General features: G+C 39.2%; 1 protein-coding gene across 5 annotated transcripts in view; it reads right to left on the bottom strand.

Annotated features, from left to right (window-relative positions):
• Positions 1-2780: 2780 nt before the first annotated feature.
• TAF1A (TATA-box binding protein associated factor, RNA polymerase I subunit A) overlaps positions 2781-20055 on the bottom strand; it is a 30133-nt gene continuing 12858 nt past the window's right edge. For 4 of the 5 annotated variants that reach the window (XM_074988598.1, XM_074988602.1, XM_074988601.1 and 1 more), the window contains 7 exons: positions 19529-19727; positions 17523-17650; positions 15786-15944; positions 10922-10988; positions 9125-9248; positions 4874-5034; positions 2782-4033 (listed from right to left, as the gene is read on the bottom strand). In XM_074988598.1, coding sequence (XP_074844699.1) covers positions 3891-4033; positions 4874-5034; positions 9125-9248; positions 10922-10988; positions 15786-15944; positions 17523-17650; positions 19529-19727 — 981 coding nt within the window. In that variant the 3' untranslated portion in view covers positions 2782-3890. Of the gene's footprint in view, positions 4034-4873; positions 5035-9124; positions 9249-10921; positions 10989-15785; positions 15945-17522; positions 17651-19528; positions 19728-20055 lie in introns of all 5 variants that reach the window. The other variant, XM_074988603.1, reaches the window with a different exon arrangement.

Raw genomic sequence — 20055 nt, 5'->3', positions numbered from 1 at the left:
AAGATATCATTGTGTTAGATGGTAACAGATATCTTTGTATTGGATTGTAACGTAATTTGTTAACACCTGTACTTTGCTAGCATATAAGAAGTAGACAATAGCCTTTTGTAACCACACGCTTATAACGGTAGCTTAATAAACTTGTAACTAGTTAAGATCTAAGCCTGACTGCTGTTAACCCTTTTGTCACTGCAACACAGCCGGCACAACAAAAAGAACTTTAACCGTTTGGTTACCACAGCCTGGCTGTAGGTGAGTGTGCTAGGAGCTCCCTGCTCTAACAGTAAAAAACTGCGTTGTTTAGGACCCAGGGGAATACCTCACCGCACATTACCCGGTCACCAGCTAACAATGCCTAATGCTGGGGAGGAGATGGTAGTCATGATACATGTAGGTACCGGTGACAAAAAAACAATAGGAGGTAAGTTGTGAAGTCCCAATTTAGGCTACTAGGTAAGCATTTGGACCCAGGACACCCTTTGTAGCACACTCTGAAATGCTTCCAGTTCCATGCACAGGAACAGTTAGAACAGTTAGGCAGAACTGCAGGGTCTCAATGTAGTCTATAACTGATTGTTTAAATTAGCTTCTGTACCAAATGACTGGAAGATAGCTAATGTGACACCAACTTTTAAAAAGGACTCCACGGTCATCCTGGGAATTACAGACCAGGAAGCCTCCATCCAGTACCAGGCAAACTAGTTGAAACTATAGTAAAGAATAAAGGACACAGCTGAGCATAATCTGTTGGGAAACAGTCAACATGATTTTTGTAGGGGCTATCATGCCTCACCAATCTACTGAATTCTTTGAGGGGGTCAATAATCATGTGGACAATGGGGATCCAATGGATACAGAGTACTTATGTTTTCTGAAAGTTTTTGACAAGGTCCCTCTCCAAAGCTTCTTAAGCAAAATATGCTGTCATGGGTTAGCAACAAAGTCCTCTCATAGATTGCTAACTGGTTAGAATATAGAAAATAAAGGGTAGAAATAAATTATCAGATTTCCTAACAAAGCGGGGAAATAATGGTGTCCCCCAGTGGTCTGTATTTGGAGCAGTCCTATTCAACATATTAATAAATAAAAGGAGTAATTAGTGTCACTCATCTAATTCCACACTGGTGTAACTAATGATTTTAGTGACGTTATTTCACCTTCACACTGCTGAGAGAAGAGAATCAGGCCCCATCTCACTACAGTTGTGTTAAGGAAAGGTGCATCTCAGAGGCATTTGTTGGCAATGTATCCAATGAGTGCGAGAGTTTTTCCACAGATTAATTTTGGACAGTGTAACTCTGTCAGATGAGCTTTTCCATATGTCAGGTCTGACACCATTTAAAAATAAGAATATTTAATATAGTGCATATTTGCACTGGTTGCTTTAGGACAGGTGCCAAGTATCATGAGTAACATATTTCAAAGCCATCAAGATTTTCTTTACCTTCTTATTTCCCTCCCAGCCATTTCCCTGCTCTCTCCTTTGTTTCATGTTTCTTTTTTCCTAATGATGGAATCTCAGCTACTGTAAGGTTTAACATGTAACACACATATGCTAGAGCTCTGAAAGGTTGTATGTTTCTTAGTTAAGGACTCCATCAATCCCCAAGATCATACAACAAAGGTCTGTGGGAACTGACTGTTTTAATATTTTATGAAGCTTTTTAAAAAAAAATTAGCCTAAAACCAAATTCCACTTTCTTCTTTTCTTTGGAACTTACTGGGTTTATGTTGGTCAACATCTCAGCTCTTTCTCAACCCTCCCCCACATTTTCCCCTGTTAATACTTTTCATTTCAGGACACAGTCACTCTCCAGAAGGATTACAGTAAATGCCTTCTCTTGCAAGAGTATATACGCACCTAGCAATTCCTACTCAGCCCAAGAAAGACCGAGCCATCATGATGTGCAAGACCTCAAAAGGAAGCAGACTTCAGAAAAAGAGCAGACTGACAAACTAGCCTTAAGGGAAACAAGGTCCTTTGTGTGGACCATCCCCGAAGTCTGCTCAACCTGAAAGACAATTCTGGTGAGATCCTCAAGGAGAAATGGAGCCTAAAGCCAGGGAATTTTGCTAACCCTCTCTTCAAATCTATCTAAGCTTGACTACCGTTACCAGTGATTTCTAAAGAAAAATTAAATATAACAATGCATCTTGTACACTAAGAAGTTCATCCTTGCCAGGAAATATAGAATGAACCTAAACATTGTGAGAATTTCTGCTCTTCTGATGAAAGTCTAATGCTAGCAATCATATAACATTGGCTTATAATCTTGTCAGACATCACAGATAAAGCCAAATCATATCTTGATTTGGAGACTGCTTAGAAAAAACAAAAATGTAGGTTATTGGAAAAAGTGTTAGCATTCTTACTGCTAAGTCAGAATTGAATAAATGTTCACTTTAGTGCTAGATTTGGCAGTAATTGGATGTCTTTCAGTTGAAATGTAAAATGAAGGTACTGACCATTTGATGTGATTAAAGATCAATTAGCACATTTCCCATGAGCCATTATTATTCCTGGCCAAATTCCCACTTCGATAATTATATTCTGACTATCTATACTCACCATGCAGTTGTAGTTGGACATACTGTTCTATCATTATTCACTTGCTAATGCATTGTTAAAGAACTTCATTTCACCTGAGTGTGGGAAGAGGCGATTCACAAAAAAAAATGCTTTAGAGGTTCTCCATAAAGGCCCTATACACCTGCAAGTTGTAAGAACTGGTTATTAGTATTAACAATTCTGAAAGGTTATTGTATGAGTTTTATTTTAATACAAGCAACATGTGAATCTGTTAAAGGCACCTTTACCAAGTTTGTAACCAGTTTAAGTCATGGCTGATTTCACATGTAGTTAGGTTTGGAAGGACTAGATTTTTATCGGTAACTGTTTCCAAAGACAAAACACACAAATGAATAAAAAAAATACTTCCATAACTGCTGACAGAAACTTACAAATGGACAAAGAAAAATGTTGCTTGAAAACCTATTACAGTTGGATTTATGGATATTTATTTTGTGTAATTTGACTATTTGTATTTTCATGGCTGTGAAGCTTCAACTTTTAAAATCTGTGTCTACAGTCATTACGCAATCATTTTCTGACCTGCCTCTAATAGCCTGCTCCAAAATTTCCTCAAATTGTGAAAATGTAAATCAATACAAATAGAAAAAAGGTTTAAAAATTGATATTAGCCGTGAAATTACAAAATTAAGAAAAAAATTCAAATTCTGCCAAGCTGAACCATAAGCCGTTATTCGTTAAACCAATCCGCTTCACACTTTTTCCCCTAGTAAATAATTCTACAGATCTCAGTAGAGCAGATAATCCCTAGATGGTGTCAACTAGAAACATATCTTTAAGTATTTTTCAGACTACATTTCTTGAAGCATAACAAGAAGGTGGGAAGCTCCTTAATGGGAACAGATGACTTGGAAAACTCCAGCTGAAGCTGGACATTACTATTTTATAGCACAGTCAATTTGACTGGTGTTGAAACATGGCCTTACTCCGGTCCCATTTAAGGTAATGTCAAAATGGGAACAGGATCAGTCCCAATAACATCAAGCACCACAATTACTAAATAACTATTAAATATGCTCTTGAGGCATCAACTCTGCTCATTAAATCTCATACAGATACATTTGGAATAAATATCAAGGACAGCAGATTCCATTACCAATGGATTTACTTCCCTTTTATTATAAATAAAAGGAATACAAACCAAAGATTTTGCCCAGCAATATACTGAGTTAAATATTGATCCAGCAATCCACTCAAACTTCTTTGTAGCAAGAACCAGTAAAGAAAACTCCACATAAAAAAGCTGGGAAAATAATTTAGCATTTTTTATGTAAGAGGAGCTTAAAACATCTTGTAAACGTCAAAGGTGCATGCAGGAATCCAAAACTCCAGATGTTCTCAAATGAGCAAGGCTGTGTTTCTTCACAAATTTCTTCATTGTCTGAAACTCTCTCTTCTTGGCTTTGCAGCCTTGATATGAAACATATTTAAAGTATTTGCAATCTAGAACAAAAATTAAATGAAATAAATCACACCATGATACAAACTGAAGAACACAAAATACTTTTAATCTGCACAAGAAGCATTTCCCTGAGCACAAATATTATAGAAAAATTCCTATAATAGAAGTCACTAGTAAAAGATGTGCATACATAGTTACATTACCACCACCAAATAAGCAGTTATACTATAGACCAAGAAAGTTTCCCACACATCCGCAAATACAGTGATAGCTGTAGGTAACTGTACATTTTATTGGGTTTTTCTGGCACATCTGATTTTGTAATGTCCTTCAGAGTTATTACGACCTGAGAGTGCAATGGGAGTTTATTTAGCCCCAGAAAGTAAGTATATATACACACAAGTCCTAATATTTAGTAAAACTAACATGACCTATTCTTTCCAACACTACGCATATCACTTCTTTAACTTAATGAGCTTCAAGAAAGTCATTCTGCACCTGGAACTAAACTGTCACCTGCTAATATTTCTTCTTGTATTCCTAATCCAATTTTATTCTGTTTATTAGCTCCTTCATAGTTTGACTTCAACTGACTCAAGAAGGGCCAGATAAATTAATCATCTGAACCACGGTGAGCACAGCCAAGTGTCACTTAAGGGACCCATAGCTGCAGCAAAGCAAGTGAGATGTGAATTACACCTTAATGGCAAATAGGCTGTAAACGTTTGGTTTTCTTGTATTCACCCTTGCAGGATCAAACCAGCTTCTTTCTTAAAATCACAGGGCTGAAAACACAAATCAGACACATCCCCTGCCATTAAAGCTTGAACTAGCCACTATTTCTGTTCCACAGGGTGAAAAAGAAAAATATTTAAAATTACCATTTCCCAACAAGATTCCAGCCACCCATGCTTTTTCACAAGCAAGGCTTTCATTTTCCTTCCAATTCCTTTTAGCCAAGTGGTGGCTAAAGTGGAAGGCTGGCCACCAGTCCCTTCTGGAGTCCCACTCTTCCCTGACCCAGTCAAGATGTTTGCTAGAACTGGAAAGAGTTAACAGGTTAAAACTAAATTTGAGTTGGGTGGAAGAAGTCTACCAACTCGTTTAAAGTCTGCATGTTAACATTAATTAGTGTCTAAAATGAGAACTAAATTTTGTACAGGAAATACAATGACATGTTAAGCTTTTGTGCCAGTTTAGTACGTATGCTGGCAAGAAATCTGATAGTGAAGTTGTTTCAGTTGAAAGGGGTATGCAAATCTGAAGTGACACCGGGGTGAATCTGTCCCAGTTGCTACACAAAGGAAATTACCTTAAAGTCAGTCACTTAAGGGATTGACAAACTGACTGTTTTATAAAGATAAGTGTTCACTAAGGCTGCATCTACACTAGAGATCTTTCAAAAGATGATCTTCTGGAAGATCTCTTCTAAAAGATCATCTTTCAAAAGCATGTCCAGACACAAAAAAGCAGATTGAAAGATGATCAGCTCTTTCTACAGAGAGAGTCCACACAGCCCCTGCTCTTTCGAAAGAACGGACCAGGGATCAAAAAATCTTGTGCCATGAGGACTGCTCTTTCAAAAACAAAGGGCCCATGGAGTGTCTACATGTGATTTTTTTCAAAAGAAGCTTTCAAAAGGAGGTGCTCTTCCTGATTGGGGAGCTGAAAAGATGCTTCTGGAAGAAGACACATGTTCTTCTGATTTCAGATTGAAAGAGAGCATTTTTTGTGTGGATTGTACTGGAGACAATTTTTTATTCCAAAAGGTTGAAAAAGCTACCGGGGGGAAGCTGTTTTAGATTTGATTTTAACAAATAGGGAGGAATTTGTAGAGAACTTGAAGGTGGAAGGCAGCTTGGATGAAAGTGATCATGACATCATAGAGTTCGCAATCCTAAGGAAGGGTAGAACAGAAAACAGCAAAATAGAGATAATGGATTTCAGGAGGGCAGATTTTGGTATACTCAGAGAGCTGGTAGGTAAGGTCCCATGGGAAGCAAAACTGAGGGGAAAAACAGCTGAGGAGAGTTGGCAGTTTTTCAAAGGGACATTATTAAGGGCCCAAAAGCAAGCTATCCCGCTGTGTAGGAAAGATAGAAAATATGGAAAAAGACTGCCTTGGCTTAACCAGGATATCTTGCATGATCTCAAAATAAAAAATGAATTGTATAAAAAATGGAAACAAGGAAAAATTACAAAGAATGAATATAGGCAAACAACACAAGAATGCAGGAGAAAGATTAGGAAGGCTAAGGCACAAAATGAGCTCAAACTAGCTACAGGAATAAAGGGAAACAAGGCGGCTTTTTATACATATAATAGAAACAAGAGGAAGACCAGGGATAGGGTAGGGCCATTGCTCAGTGCGGAGGGAGAAACAGTAACAGGGAACTTGGAAGTGGCAGAGATGCTTAAGGACTTCTTTGTTTCGGTCTTCACTGAGAAGTCTGATGAAGGCATGCCCAACACAGTGAATGCTAGTGGGAAAGGGGTAGGGTTAGAAGTTGAAATAAAAAAAGAACAAGTTAAAAATCATTTAGGAAAATTAGATGTCTGCAAGTCACCAGGGCCTGATGAAATGCACCCTAGAATACTCAAGGAGCTGATAGAGGAGGTATCTGAGCCTTTATCTATCATCTTTGGAAAATCATGGGAGACAGGAGAGATTCCAGAAGACTGGAAAAGGGCAAATATAGTGCCTATCTATAAAAAGGGGAATAAGAATAACCAAGGAAACTACAGGCCAGTCAGCTTAACTTCAGTGCCAGGAAAGATAATGGAGCAGGTAATTAAAGAAATCATATGCAAGCACTTGGAAGGTGGTAAGGTAATAGGAAACAGCCAGCATGGGTTTGTAAAGAATAAATCTTGTCAAGCTAATCTGATAGCTTTCTTTGATAGGATAACGAGCCTTGTGGATAGGAGAGAAGCGGTAGATGTGGTATACCTAGACTTTAGTAAAGCATTTGATATGGTCTCTCATGATATTCTTATAAAAAAACTAGGCAAATACAATTTACATGAGGCTACTATAAGGTGGGTGCATAACTGGCTGGATAACCGTACCCAGAGAGTAGTCCTTAATTGATCTCAATCCTGCTGGAAAAGTATAACAAGTGGGGTTCTGCAGGGGTCTGTGTTACGACCAGTTCTGTTCAGTGTCTTCATCAATGATTTAGATATTGGGATAGAAAGTACGCTTATTAAGTCTGCAGATGATACCAAGTAGGGAGGGGTTGCAACTGCTTTGGCGGATAGGGTCATAATTCAAAATGATCTGGATAAATTGGAGAAATGGTCTGAGGTAAACAAGATGAAGTTTAATAAGGACAAATGCAAAGTGCTCCACTTGGGAACGAACAATCAGTTTCACACATACAGAATGGGGAGAGACTGTCTAGGAACGACTACAGCAGAAAGGGATCTAGGGGTTATAGTAGACCACAAGCTGAATATGAGTCAACAGTGTGATGCTGTTGCAAAAAAAGCAAACATGATTCTGGGATGCATTAACAGGTGTGTTGTGAACAAGACATGAGACACCATTCTTCCGCTCTACTCTGAGCTGGTTAGGCCTCGGCTGGAGTATTGTGTCCAGTTCTGGGCACCGCAGTTCAAAAAAGATGTGGAGAAACTAGAGAGGGTCCAGAAAAGAGTGACAAGAATGATTAAAGGTCTAGAGAATGTGACCTATGACAAAAGGTTGAAAGAACTGGGCTTGTTTAGTTTGGAAAAGAGAAGATTGAGGGGAGACATGATAGCAGTTTCCAGGTATCTAAAAGGGAGTCATAAAGCAAAAGGAGAAAACTTGTTCTTCTTGGACTCTGAGGATAGAACAAGAGGCAACGGGCTTCAACTGCAGCAAGGGAGGTTTAGGTTGGACATTAGGAAAAAGTTCCTAACTGTCAGGGCGGTCAAACAGTGGAATAAATTGCCAAGGGAGGTTGTGGAATCTCCATTGCTGGAGATATTTAAGAACAGGTTAGATAGATATCTATCAGGGATGGTTTAGATAGTACTTGGTCCTGCCATTGGGGCAGGGGGCTGGACTCGATGGCCTCTCGAGGTCCCTTCCAGTCCTTGTGTTCTATGATTCTATGCTACAAGTTCTTTCGAAAAAGGGCCTGATTTTCCAAAAGAACCTGCTAGCGTAGAGGCAGCCTAAAAGTGAGAACTTGTTCCCAGTTCATTTGGAGATATTCTGGTGTCGGTTCGTCAAACAGAAGATTACAGATCAGGCTGGTCTTCTGAACAGATTTTACTGAACAGAAACACCGCCAAGACACTTCTGGTTTAATAGGTCAAATTCTGATTCTAAACCAGAGTGAAAATATCTTAATTGACCAGTCACAAGACTAGAAATATTGGCTGATCTTTAAATAAAAGCTGTATTATATCATTGAACTTTGGCCTACATGCTTTCCGAACACTTTTATTCAACACCAGCTCTATGTGTAAAAAAGCATTACATTTATATGGTATTTTACATATAAGATATAATACTGGTCCCACAGAGCTTACTACTTGAAAAGTATTTTTGAAACATGGAGCTAGAAACTACCTGGAGCATAAAAAATCTGCATACTATGTTAAAGAGCATCACTAATGCACTCAGCCAACATTATGAAAGAGTCAGGTGCATCTCATCTTTGTACAAGTAGAGAAGTCTCCAGGATCACCCCTCTGAAAACCTTTTTTCAGAAATTCAGGGTGAGGTGTATAGAGATGGTTTCCTTTGGAGTTGTAATTAACCCCACTCAGTGCTGGCCAGAGAAGATATGAATCCCCAGTGGCTGAAGAACCACACAGTGATCACCTTCTTAAAATAAAACTTTGCAGTATTCTAACAGCAGCAGACCAAGCACTGTAGTATCACCACTGAAAAATACAGTGTTTGGGACTGCAGAGTGCCATAGGATGTTTTATTAAGAGCACTCTGATGGCCAGGCAGTCAGTGAATGACTACAGGACTCACCAGTTTACTCTTCTGTTCAGTAAACAGCAAGCCTGTGAAAAGACACAATAGGACACCTGACTCCCAAAGTGCACCTATCCTAGTATTCACACAGACTGACACACTGTAATGTTTAATTCCCCTAGTATGGTAGTAGCAGATGTATCTTACTTACTTCTCCAGGATCTGTTTAATTTGTTTTGTTAAACAGTGCCAAGCTTTTACATGCTCCTTCCACCCAGCAAAATCCAGGACAGTGAAAATAACCTCCAGCCCCAGTCTATGTTTTTTTCTTTTCTCTGGAATTAGAACAGGTCACGTTAATAAACAACCTTACATTCATTCATAAGACAAATAGCAACCAGAGCTAATCTGCCTTCATTCTATTTGCCATGGTGATGCCCTCTTCGTAATTTCAAGCCTGGTTCTTCCTCCTCCTACTGGAAACCTGGTAAGGTGCATCTGTACTCCAGGACAGCTACAGTAGAACCCCAAGTTACGGGAGGGTTGCACTCCTGCGCACCCTTGCATAACTCAAATTTCACGCAAGTCGGCTCTCAAAACTGGTGGAAACCGGTGAGAAGCCGCAGCAATGCAGCTGGGGGAGCCAGGTGGGCAGACAGCTGCTGCAGAGCAGCTTCTGCTAGCTGGGGGAAACCAAGGAGAAGCTGCGCTGCCATGTCTGTCTGTCCACCTGGCTTCCCCCAGCTGGAGGGTCAGAAAGCTACAGCAGAGCGGTTTCTCCCCAGCTAGGATAGCCGGGGCTGGAGTGAGGAGCTGGTGGAGGAGCTGCGCTCCCATCAGCCCCCAATCCCTGGGAACCCCACGATTCTCACTTGTGCTTAACTTGCTACATATAACAATATATCATAATGACAAATATTAGCAGACATGGAGACTAGCTAACTTACAAATTTACAAGCACCACCCTTTCTATTCAGACATACACAATGAGCCCAATTCCTGATCATGAAAGCCAATGAGAGTTTTGGATACTGAACTTCATTAGAACTAGGAGTTCACTTTATAGTCTTCCTCCTGCTTGATGTGGCACACCCTGTGCAAAGAGCAGCGTAACATCACTGCTGTCCTCACTACCTCTTTTAATTTAAGTCCAGGCTAGGGCTGAGGGTACTTAGAACTACACAGGATCAAGGTTTTAGTGCTCACTTGAATCAGAAAGGAATAATTTATTTATTTAGTATGCAGGCTTGATAAAGCAGGCATTCCTCTCTGAAAAGGACATGCGAGCCAACGCTGGATTTTTAAAAAAGACTGCCTGAGTTACCAAGGCAGAAAAAAGCATCTGAAAAATTGTCTTTCTATCTATGAACTATTCCCTGCCAAACACTGATAATTCATAGCAGTTAAATGGATTTTCCACATGTCATATGTGCACTGATAACACAAGAACTACCACAGTCTAAAAGGGAAGACAGGCAAGGCTGGGGGACAGGAAGAAGAGAACCTGGGTTTAAGGTACCTTCACGTTGCCTACATGCTACAACTACATTTCACAGGATCAATCAAGAGAAGAGGCTGACTTGCACAACAAGTGACTAATACTTCAAGATGGGGGGCTATGACAACTGTGGAGATCAATTTTCAGACAAAGATATGATCCATTTTGAAGAGATGTGTGTTTTGGTCTTGAATCTAATGAATAATAGGTACTGAATTCAGGCAGAGTGCTGTACATAAATCCTTTCTCAAAGTCTCATTAAAATTGGCACCTGACACTGAAGTACCAAAATAAGTAGTCAGTATTGAGATCTTGGCCATGTTGCCAACATACTCTGACAATTGGCATCTGCACATTTTTTGTTTAGACGAGCATTTGTTTGCAGAGGTTTGTAACTGTCTGCCAAGGCATCTTAAACTATTTTAACATGGAAAAAAATCAATAACCATCCCAGGAAACTTGTACTTTGAATAACTTAAAGGAAAAGAACACACATACTCAAAGACTTACTTGATTTTTGAAGCATGGCATTATATTCTAACATTAATTCATGAGAGGGAACAATCTTGTGCAAAATCTGGGGGAGAGGAAAAAAGTTTCTGTTATAGAATCTTCAAAAAGATTTGCTGAGTCCACACTTCTGTTTCACCAGATATCTGGTTTTTATTTCAAGTATTTAGTCATTTTATTCTGTTATACAGAGCAAAACTCAAACAATTAACAAATAGGTTAGATTTCAGTTTTAAGACACTTGCTATGACAGGGAGGTGCAGTATCTTGGCGGCAGGCAGTTCAGAGAAGCATTGTGCTCAATGCAGACACAACATTTATCAGAAGATACCTGAGTCAGCATCCAACACACCCTTTAGCAAAGTACCACGTACATTCCTCTTGGACAGGCTGAATTCCATTGCCTGGTGATGCACTACTGCTGGACCATGGTCCCATACTCTCCCAAACACATCTTATGTGGAATTTCTAATGTAACAGTTGGTGCTAGTCCCATGCTTGCATAGCAGGAACATAGAGACTCAGAGTTCACTGCAGAGTTCCTCCCTTTTGGGCACCTACATAGGACTACACAAAACCTAGCTCACAATGCTCGTTACAACTCTCTTTTCATTAATTTCACTCTTCCCTCAGGGTTTCCTTGATGGGAATAAGGGGACTTCGAAGGAGGCGGGGTCCTTTCGAAAAGGAGCCCCGTCGGGACGAGCCGTGCGGCGGCAAGGCAGGTCAATTTCGAAGTGCCACGGCCGCCCGCATGCTAATGAAGCGCTGAATATGCATTTCAGCGCTTCATTAGTAAACCTCGAAATGGCCATTTGCGGGGCCATTTTGAAGTTTGGGGCTAGTGTAGACATAGTCAATATGAATAAATGGTTAATGAATCTAGTTTCTCAGGCTGGTGGATGATGCTTTTTTTGGTCCTAGTAGCTTTTTCAGTCCAGTCATTAACATAAATGCATTTTGCTTTTCTCTCCGTTCTTTTCTGACTCCTGGTTGGTTCCACTGCTTGTGCTATTGGAGTTGGGGGCCAATGAATCTTACGTAATGTCTGTCTGTGTCAGTCATAACGGAAAAGACTGCAGAGCTAATGAACCAAGGAAACCCTGAGGGAAGAGTGAAATTAATGAAAAGAGAGTTGTAACGAGCATTGTGAGCTAGGTTTTGTGTAGTCCTATGTAGGTGCCCAAAAGGGAGGAACTCTGCAGTGACCTCTGAGTCTCTATGTTCCTGCTATGCAAGCATGGGACTAGCACCAACTGTTACATTAGAAATTCCAAATAAGATGTGTTTGGGAGAGTATGGGACCATGGTCCAGCAGTAGTGCATTACCAGGCAATGGAATTCAGCCTGTCCAAGAGGAATGTACATGGTACTTTGCTAAAGGGCGTGTTGGATGCTGACTCAGGTATCTTCTGATAAATGTTGCGTCTGCATTGAGCACAATTTCGAAGTGCCACGGCCGCCCGCATGCTAATGAAGCGCTGAATATGCATTTCAGCGCTTCATTAGTAAACTTCGAAATGGCCATTTGCGTGGCCATTTCGAAGTTTGGGGCTAGTGTAGACACGGCCATGGTGAGCTTTAAAATGTATTTCTTGTACTTTGACAACTGGATTACAGAAAAATGTATTATTTAGTAGAAAGGGTAATATATGGAAATATACCAAGGATTTCAGCTCCAGTGATAAACAGTATTCCCCTGTCTGGGTACTTCTACTCAGTACCATATCACCTCAGCATCACAAATACATGGTGAAAAGAAATAACCTTCAAAACATTTAACAAACACAAAGAATGGCTACTGACTAAATGGAAAATTCTGGACAAATAACTTCTTCTTACTGAGCTTCAATTTACCTTGCTATAGATGTGCATATAAATCATTGCCCTTAAAGATGCAGTGCAATTACTAGACCACACAGCCTTCTAGTTAGTGAGGAACAGGGAAGAGACACCTGGTCTCTACTCCCTAATCATAAGTCGGTGACTATGGGCCCTTGGATAAGTCCCTCAATCTGAGTGAACTCATGGGGTACAGTTACACTACAGTGCTCTGTCAACAGAAGTCACTGTTGGGAGAGTCTTCCCAACATAACTTCTGTTGACAGAGTGCAGTCACACTCAAAAACCAATCAGGAGAGCATCGCATACTGTCAATAAAGCAGCTGGACTGCCCAGCTGCTCTCTCAACAAAACAGGCACCTGGAAGCTGCCCATTCCCACGGACGCCCTGTCTCTTGCAAGAAGCCCACCCCCCCCAAGCAGCCACACAGCTTTTTTTTTTGACAGAATCTATTGACAGCAACATTATGCCTCAAAGCTTTGAGGCAGAACACTGCTCGCAAAAGTGCTGTGTTTTGTTGAGATACTCTTGACAAAGCCCATTTTGTGTACACACACTCTGAGTTTTGTTGACAAAATTGGGGTTTTGCTGGCAAAATTTGCGAGTGTAACCCGAGCCCTGGAGTTTTGCTATTGTCTACAAAGGGGTCAGGATTACTTTCCCCGTCACAAAGGTTAGGATAATGGATTTTGAACCTTACAATTTATAATGCTACATATGCACCTTACAAATACTGTGAGGTGCACGCTGCATACATAGTTATAGGACTAATAAAATGGTCTTCCCATTTCCCAAAAAGGTAAGTAATAATACATACAATACTGGTTTTCCAATACTACAAGTTTATCGAAAGAGAAGGGAGCCTTTTAACTACTATATGGTTTGTCACAATTTTTCTGAAGAACAGTCTTACAAACTGCAGCACAAATCATCTTTGTGTTCTACTTTAAGAAACCTCAATGCAATTTTTTGACTAAATTTATAGACATGGTAATTTGCTGAACTATTATTTAGTTCATCCCAAGCCCTCAGATGAGATGAAAATCACAACAGTACTAGAAATATGGAATTTTGTAAAATATAGGAACATAGGACTCAACATTTAAGTTAAACATAAGTCTAAAACTTAGGCAGCAATGTTAAAACATACACATTAATGAAAGTATTTTGGTGCCACCAAGTGGTTAAAATATGGTAAGAAAAAATGTACTGACATTTGGGGAACAAAAGCAAATCAGTTCAAAATTACCCAAAGGGGAAAAAATTAGCTTAGTGTAGAGATGACACAACTAGCAATGGGCATCAATAATAGGAAGTTTTACTGTAATTTAGTTCCACGGTTCACTGAAAATGTCTAAGTATCCAACCGCTAGTCAGAATGACTGAAATCAGCATGTGGAAACAAAGCAAACACAAAGTTCAGTTAATGAAATTTAAAGATAAAACAAGGTCAACAGCAATTTATGTTGTATGAAAGACTATTGACAGCTACATTAATACCTTTTCTGAACTAACTGGAAATTTACCATACAAAACTGAGAAACAGGCCTACAACTGATCAAGACTGAACAGATTTCAATTTAGACATGCTGTATGAAAGTAAGAAAGCAGATGTTATTTGTTCTGGATTCTATCAATCCCAAGTTTGAGTCTGCATTTCGGTGTCCTGTCAATCGCACCTAGGCATCCCACTTTCTTTGTGATCAGTTTACACAGCAGACTGAAAAATAGGACTTACCAAAGCGACTGGGCAAGTTCTACTTTGCAGCTGCTGCACATGCACGGTACACAAAGGAATAGAACAACCTAGCCAAGAGTGCTCACGTGCTGCAGGCTACCCTATGACACTTACTTATCTGTGTGATCTGTTGAACACAATGGAATGAAACAGCAGAGAAAATAAACAGAACAAGAAATGGATGGTACTCTGGGTCATAAAAAACAGAAGATTAATTGTTTCTGAGACTAAGATTATGATCCAGCAAAGACCTTAAGCATATATGTAAAGTTTAACAAATGTTTGAGTGTTTTGCTGCATCAGGGCCTGCATGGGGCACATCTATACTGCAGCTAAAAGTGTAATTCCTAGCTTAAGCAGTCATACACATTACCTTTGAATGGGCTAGCACATTAAAAACTGCAGCGCAGCTGTCCTGGCATGAACAAAAGCTTAAGATAGCTGCGTAAGCACAGTCACATCCAGGATCCCAGATATATACTCAGGCCCTTAACCTGAGCTGCTATCTGTGCTGCCAAAGCTACACTGCTAACAAACAGGATCAAAGCTAGCGTACACGTCTCTACCGGAGCTGGAAATTACGTCACCTGCCACAGCATACACATCTCCACTGTGAAAGAATCCATTAAGGGTAGTGACAAAGTGAAAAGAATGTGTACTTGTTGGACTTATTGTGCCCAAGTCACAGGCAGATCAATGTTAGCAAGAGATACAAGGAGTTTCTTTCTCCAATAACTGTCTGTTTACAGTGGCAGGTACCCTACTATTCAGAAATAATGTGTATGGTTAATCTCAGAGAAATACCCGCTACTGCTATATGATAAGAAAAAATAATCTAAAAGGAGAATTAGCATGAGATAAATTCTCAATCCACCATGCTGCTTAAGTAACTGCCCATATGCTTTTTAAAACAGAAAAAGCAGACCATGACATACATTAAATGAAACATCAACATCTCCTTCCCTGGAACAGGTTGATCTGTAAATTCCATGACATTTCACTTAAACACAAATATAATTTACGAGGCTTCAGAATATGATACCTAACATGTATGGGGAAAAACTTAAGAGTTTATTTTAGATATTTGCATTATTTGCTATGTGATATAAGGAAGCTCGCAATATTTTGAGGGTAGAATTTGGTATCCCTTTGGCCCAAAAATGTTAAAATGTTTTGGTCAGCACTGGTAACAGCTGCTAGCATAAAGCTGAGACAGACTTTTAAAAAATTATTTTTCAGTTTAATTCATTTATAAAAGACATGCAATAAAATAGTCCATATACCTTGAGCACAGACATCAGCGTCTTCTTTGATTCACCCCGTCTCTTCAGGAATTGATACAAATAAACATGAGCATTGGGATTGGAAGGAAACTTCGAGTTGTAAGCATAATTGCTTAACACCTGCCGTACCTCATCATAATCCTCATAGAATTCCAATAGCTATGGAAAAGAAAATATAAGCACGCTGATGGTGCCTGAGAGAGTAACAAAATATCAGAAATACCACAACTAATTTAGATTGTCACAGACTGTACTGTTATGACAATCCTGTAAGTCGCTTACTACTAGAATGGAAAAGAGCCTTTGGTTATCACTACACAAAGTATTTCTAAATGCTACTCTTGAATCCATTCTAGTTTCTGAAATGTGTTTGACAACCCTGAAGAATTAAGTCCTCAACAGGTCAAAAAGATGTGATTGCATGGCAAGTTTCCCCATATTTATCCCCCACACAACTTCAAATGTGTGCCACCTATAACCTGGAGGGATCCCTTCTAAGCACAAAGTTAGTTCTCCTAATGACCAATTCTATCCTTGATGGCTTTGCATCTTTGAACACAAAGACTCCAATTCAAATCCTACTGAAGTCAAAGGAAATACTTCTTTAGATCTCATCAGGAATTGGACTAAGACTAATGAAAATTAAGGAAAAACGTGGTGAAGCTTTTCTGTAACTGTTTGAGGCATCAAATTCTTGATTTTACAGTGCCCAATACAGTAAACCTCAGAAATACTAGATGCCTGTGCATTAGTACTAAATAATACTAAATGATTTCCATTTATACCTAATGTCTCTTAATAATAGTACTCTTAATGCAATTCACTACATATATGAAAATATTCATTTCTAGAAGATATTAAAAGCTCTGCAAATACATTAAACAGCTAATTATATCATAAATAATTGCTGTCACTGTTTCAGTATTTCTTTTCAGAGAACAAGACAGCTGCCTTTCCATAAGAGTGGTCAATTTAATGAGACAGTACAGCAGACCCCAGGAAAAGGTAGAATCTGCTGAGACAGGCAAGCACCCAACAAAAGCAAGCACCCAAAAAAAATCAAGTGCCATTAGCAATTTAAGAAAAAGCAAACTGTTTCAAATCTATTTTAAAGTTAAATTCAATTTTAAAACTTAGTTGACCTGGCAATTATAATCAGAAAAATCAGATTGTGGGATTCCACATTGTTCTGTGACTTCAGGAGCCAATTACAATCAGCTTATAATTAAAAGAGAATTTTTGTGTTTGTGCTGCAAAAACAATCTGTGATCTGAAAAATCAAATCCTGCTCTAATTCCAGCATCATCAGCAGTAACATACAGACATATAATAATAATACACATTATATATATTATTATATATGTATTATGTATACACACACACACGCACTCACACACACACAAAAGCAGAATATAAGTAGGGGAGTACTACTAAAATCTCTTGGAGAAACTAGATATATATAGTTTCCCTAATGATTTTAATAGTAGTCTCCTGCTTGTATTATCATAATTATGGTGTTCTTGTAGGCATAAAATTTTCTTTTCATCAGACATACAAGCAGATGTGACAAAGACACAACACACATTATTTTAAAAGGAAGCATTTCAGAAATCAATTTCCTAACCACACCTTAACTGCAAGTGGTCACACATCGAAAAATGTTTCACTTTGACATACCCACTTTGTCTAAAATAAGAGAAAGAAGAATTTAAGTAATATTTGCAAAAGTGCTCTTACATCCACGTAACACTTCACAAAAGGATCCCAAACTCCAGGAATTTTAATTATCTCCTTGAGATTCACTGCTGCCTGTCGAAAGAAACCGTGCATTTCCTCTTCAACAGGTTGTGCACAATTATCACTGTCTGCCAAAAGACAGAATTTTTTTATTTTTAAAGTCACACAACTGGTAGTTTCACAAAACTGGGACCCAAGCCGTGGTGGGCTTCACAGAAAAAAAGTCAACACCTTGATGCCAACTTCAAAGAAAGCACCTCAACCCAAGAGAATGGAGCTTAGCGAGCGCTGAAAATGAAAACGACAAAGGAAAAGCCAGTACAGGTTGCACTTCCTAAAACTGGTACTCTCTGATCAAAGATGGTCCTGGACCAAAGAGCTGGGGCAGGAGGGCAAGCCAGAGCCAGCATCCCCATGCAGAGCAGGGACAACGACATCCCCCCAGCAGCCACACAAGGCTGAGGGTGCCAGGGAGCTGGTAGCAGTGAGGCACGGCCGGGGAACCAGTGGCAGCGGCCAGAGAGCAGGAACTTAGGGGGGCATCAGCCTCCCCTCATCCAGCAAAATCCCTCATTTGGGACCACTCATGTCCTCAGGGTGCTGGACTAAGGAGGTGCAACCTGTATATTCGTAAAACAGTTGGAGAAACAAATATTTTTGTACTGAATAGAGATTTAGGAAACTAGCTCTGGGAGGATGAGATCTGAATTGAAAAATACTCATAACCATCTTCCTGTATCACCTCCTTCATCCAACAATTTTCTGGCATGTTAATTTAGTTAGAATGTGATGTCTGTAAGGCAAGATCCATAAGACTGAAGTATAATTTGATAATTATCTGAGACTTCTTTTTCTGCTACAGCAAAACAGGTAAATAAGTATAAATCAATTTCCATTTTATTACAATATATTTAATCCTGTCACCTCTATAAAGGTAACAAACTAAAGAATTTACACTTAAATGTGAAGTTGATATGCAGGAAAAAAAAGACTACCTATAAACAAATGTTCTTTGATGGAACTCCTTTGATTAAACATTCTTCCTTCGGAACACAAAATCTTAAACCCCCATTTATGCTGTTGTCAGTTACTCTGAGTTCAGATAACATGGCAGATCACTTTAGCATTAAAGTTTTAGAATAATTTCAAGTGCAGTCAGAGCTTAAATAGGTGATTTTCAATGACTAGTGGTAAATATCTAAAATAAATGGTATTGTTTTATTTATACAGAAAGTATTTTATAGGTAATACTTATAATTTTCATTCAGATAAAACTCTTGTTTGCTGACTGTCGGAAGTAGTAAGAGCTCAAACAACCTTTTTTAAATGATGAGGGTCCTGAGCTGAGATTTTCATGTACCTTTATTTTAACTTGGCTTATTATAAATGTACCTTCTTGCCTAAGTTTCAAAGCACACAGACACAACAAATGAGTTTTTAAACAAATGCCAAACAATATTCCATTGTGATGTTCCACCTCCTCCCACAACTATCTGGCATGAAAAACATAAGGAGGGAATTGTAGTGTGAAGGGCCTACCACTGAGAACAAGAGCTAGCCTCCCCTCTTCTTCATTTAATTGTGATGACGGTTAATACCTATGTCCCAGCTGATTTCCACTCCCATGGTGGTACATGAATGTGTTTTCTTGGAAAACCAAGGCAATGGCACTATAAACCTGGCCGCAATCAGCTGAAGCTCATCATGAAGAAGATAGAAAATTCCACTCAGACATTCAGATTTTTCTGACTAAAAAGGTAGGCAGGATCTTATCCTTCATTAAAAATACTTCTTTTGGAGGACACCTTACATCTTGCTTTTTCTTTCTTAATAAAAAGCACACATGCAAATTTTAAAATTTCTCTGTGCTGCAAGAGATCAGACTGAATGCAGCTTTCAACAATAATGTTTCTTCCTTCAAGAGTTATCTGCACACCATGCTGACTTATGTGACTGAGTGAGTAGAACAGCTCCTCTCAACTAAAGAAGGCAACACTTGTACTCACCAAGCTCTAACATGGCATTTCTCTTTTCAGACCACTTGTAGTAGTCTAGCATCCCCTTGTAAGCCTGAATGAGTTTCAATTCTTTATCCTGATTGGCTGTTTGTTCGCCATACCTCCAGCCTTCTGCCATGGACAGGTTCTGGTAGGCATCATCTATTAGTCCATTACACAGGAGATGAAAGGCATGCTCCAAACAGACCTACAAAAATTTACAATACTGAATTTTATATCATACAGATCACACTGTCCTGCCAGCACACTGCAATTTTACCTCCTACCATATGCCTGCAAAAAAAGAGCCCAATTAGTGTCATCAACACAACATAGTCTAAATACAGTTTAATTAGAACTATGATTGGAGTGCTCTAATTAGAAGTTGTTTTGCATAGATTTTTTGGAGATGTCGAAAGTAGTAGTAGTGCTGGTACAAAATTTATAAAGCAATAAGTCACCAAGTGAGATGGTGACGCCAACACATCTGAAGGAGTTTATGAAGTGGCTGAGCTGCCAGCAAAAATATGCAGTCC

Source organism: Carettochelys insculpta, chromosome 3, assembly GCF_033958435.1.
Source record: "Carettochelys insculpta isolate YL-2023 chromosome 3, ASM3395843v1, whole genome shotgun sequence".
Taxonomy (NCBI): domain Eukaryota; kingdom Metazoa; phylum Chordata; order Testudines; family Carettochelyidae; genus Carettochelys; species Carettochelys insculpta.
The sequence above is the reverse complement of the archived record's forward strand: the minus strand, read 5'-3'. Positions and strand labels throughout refer to the sequence as shown.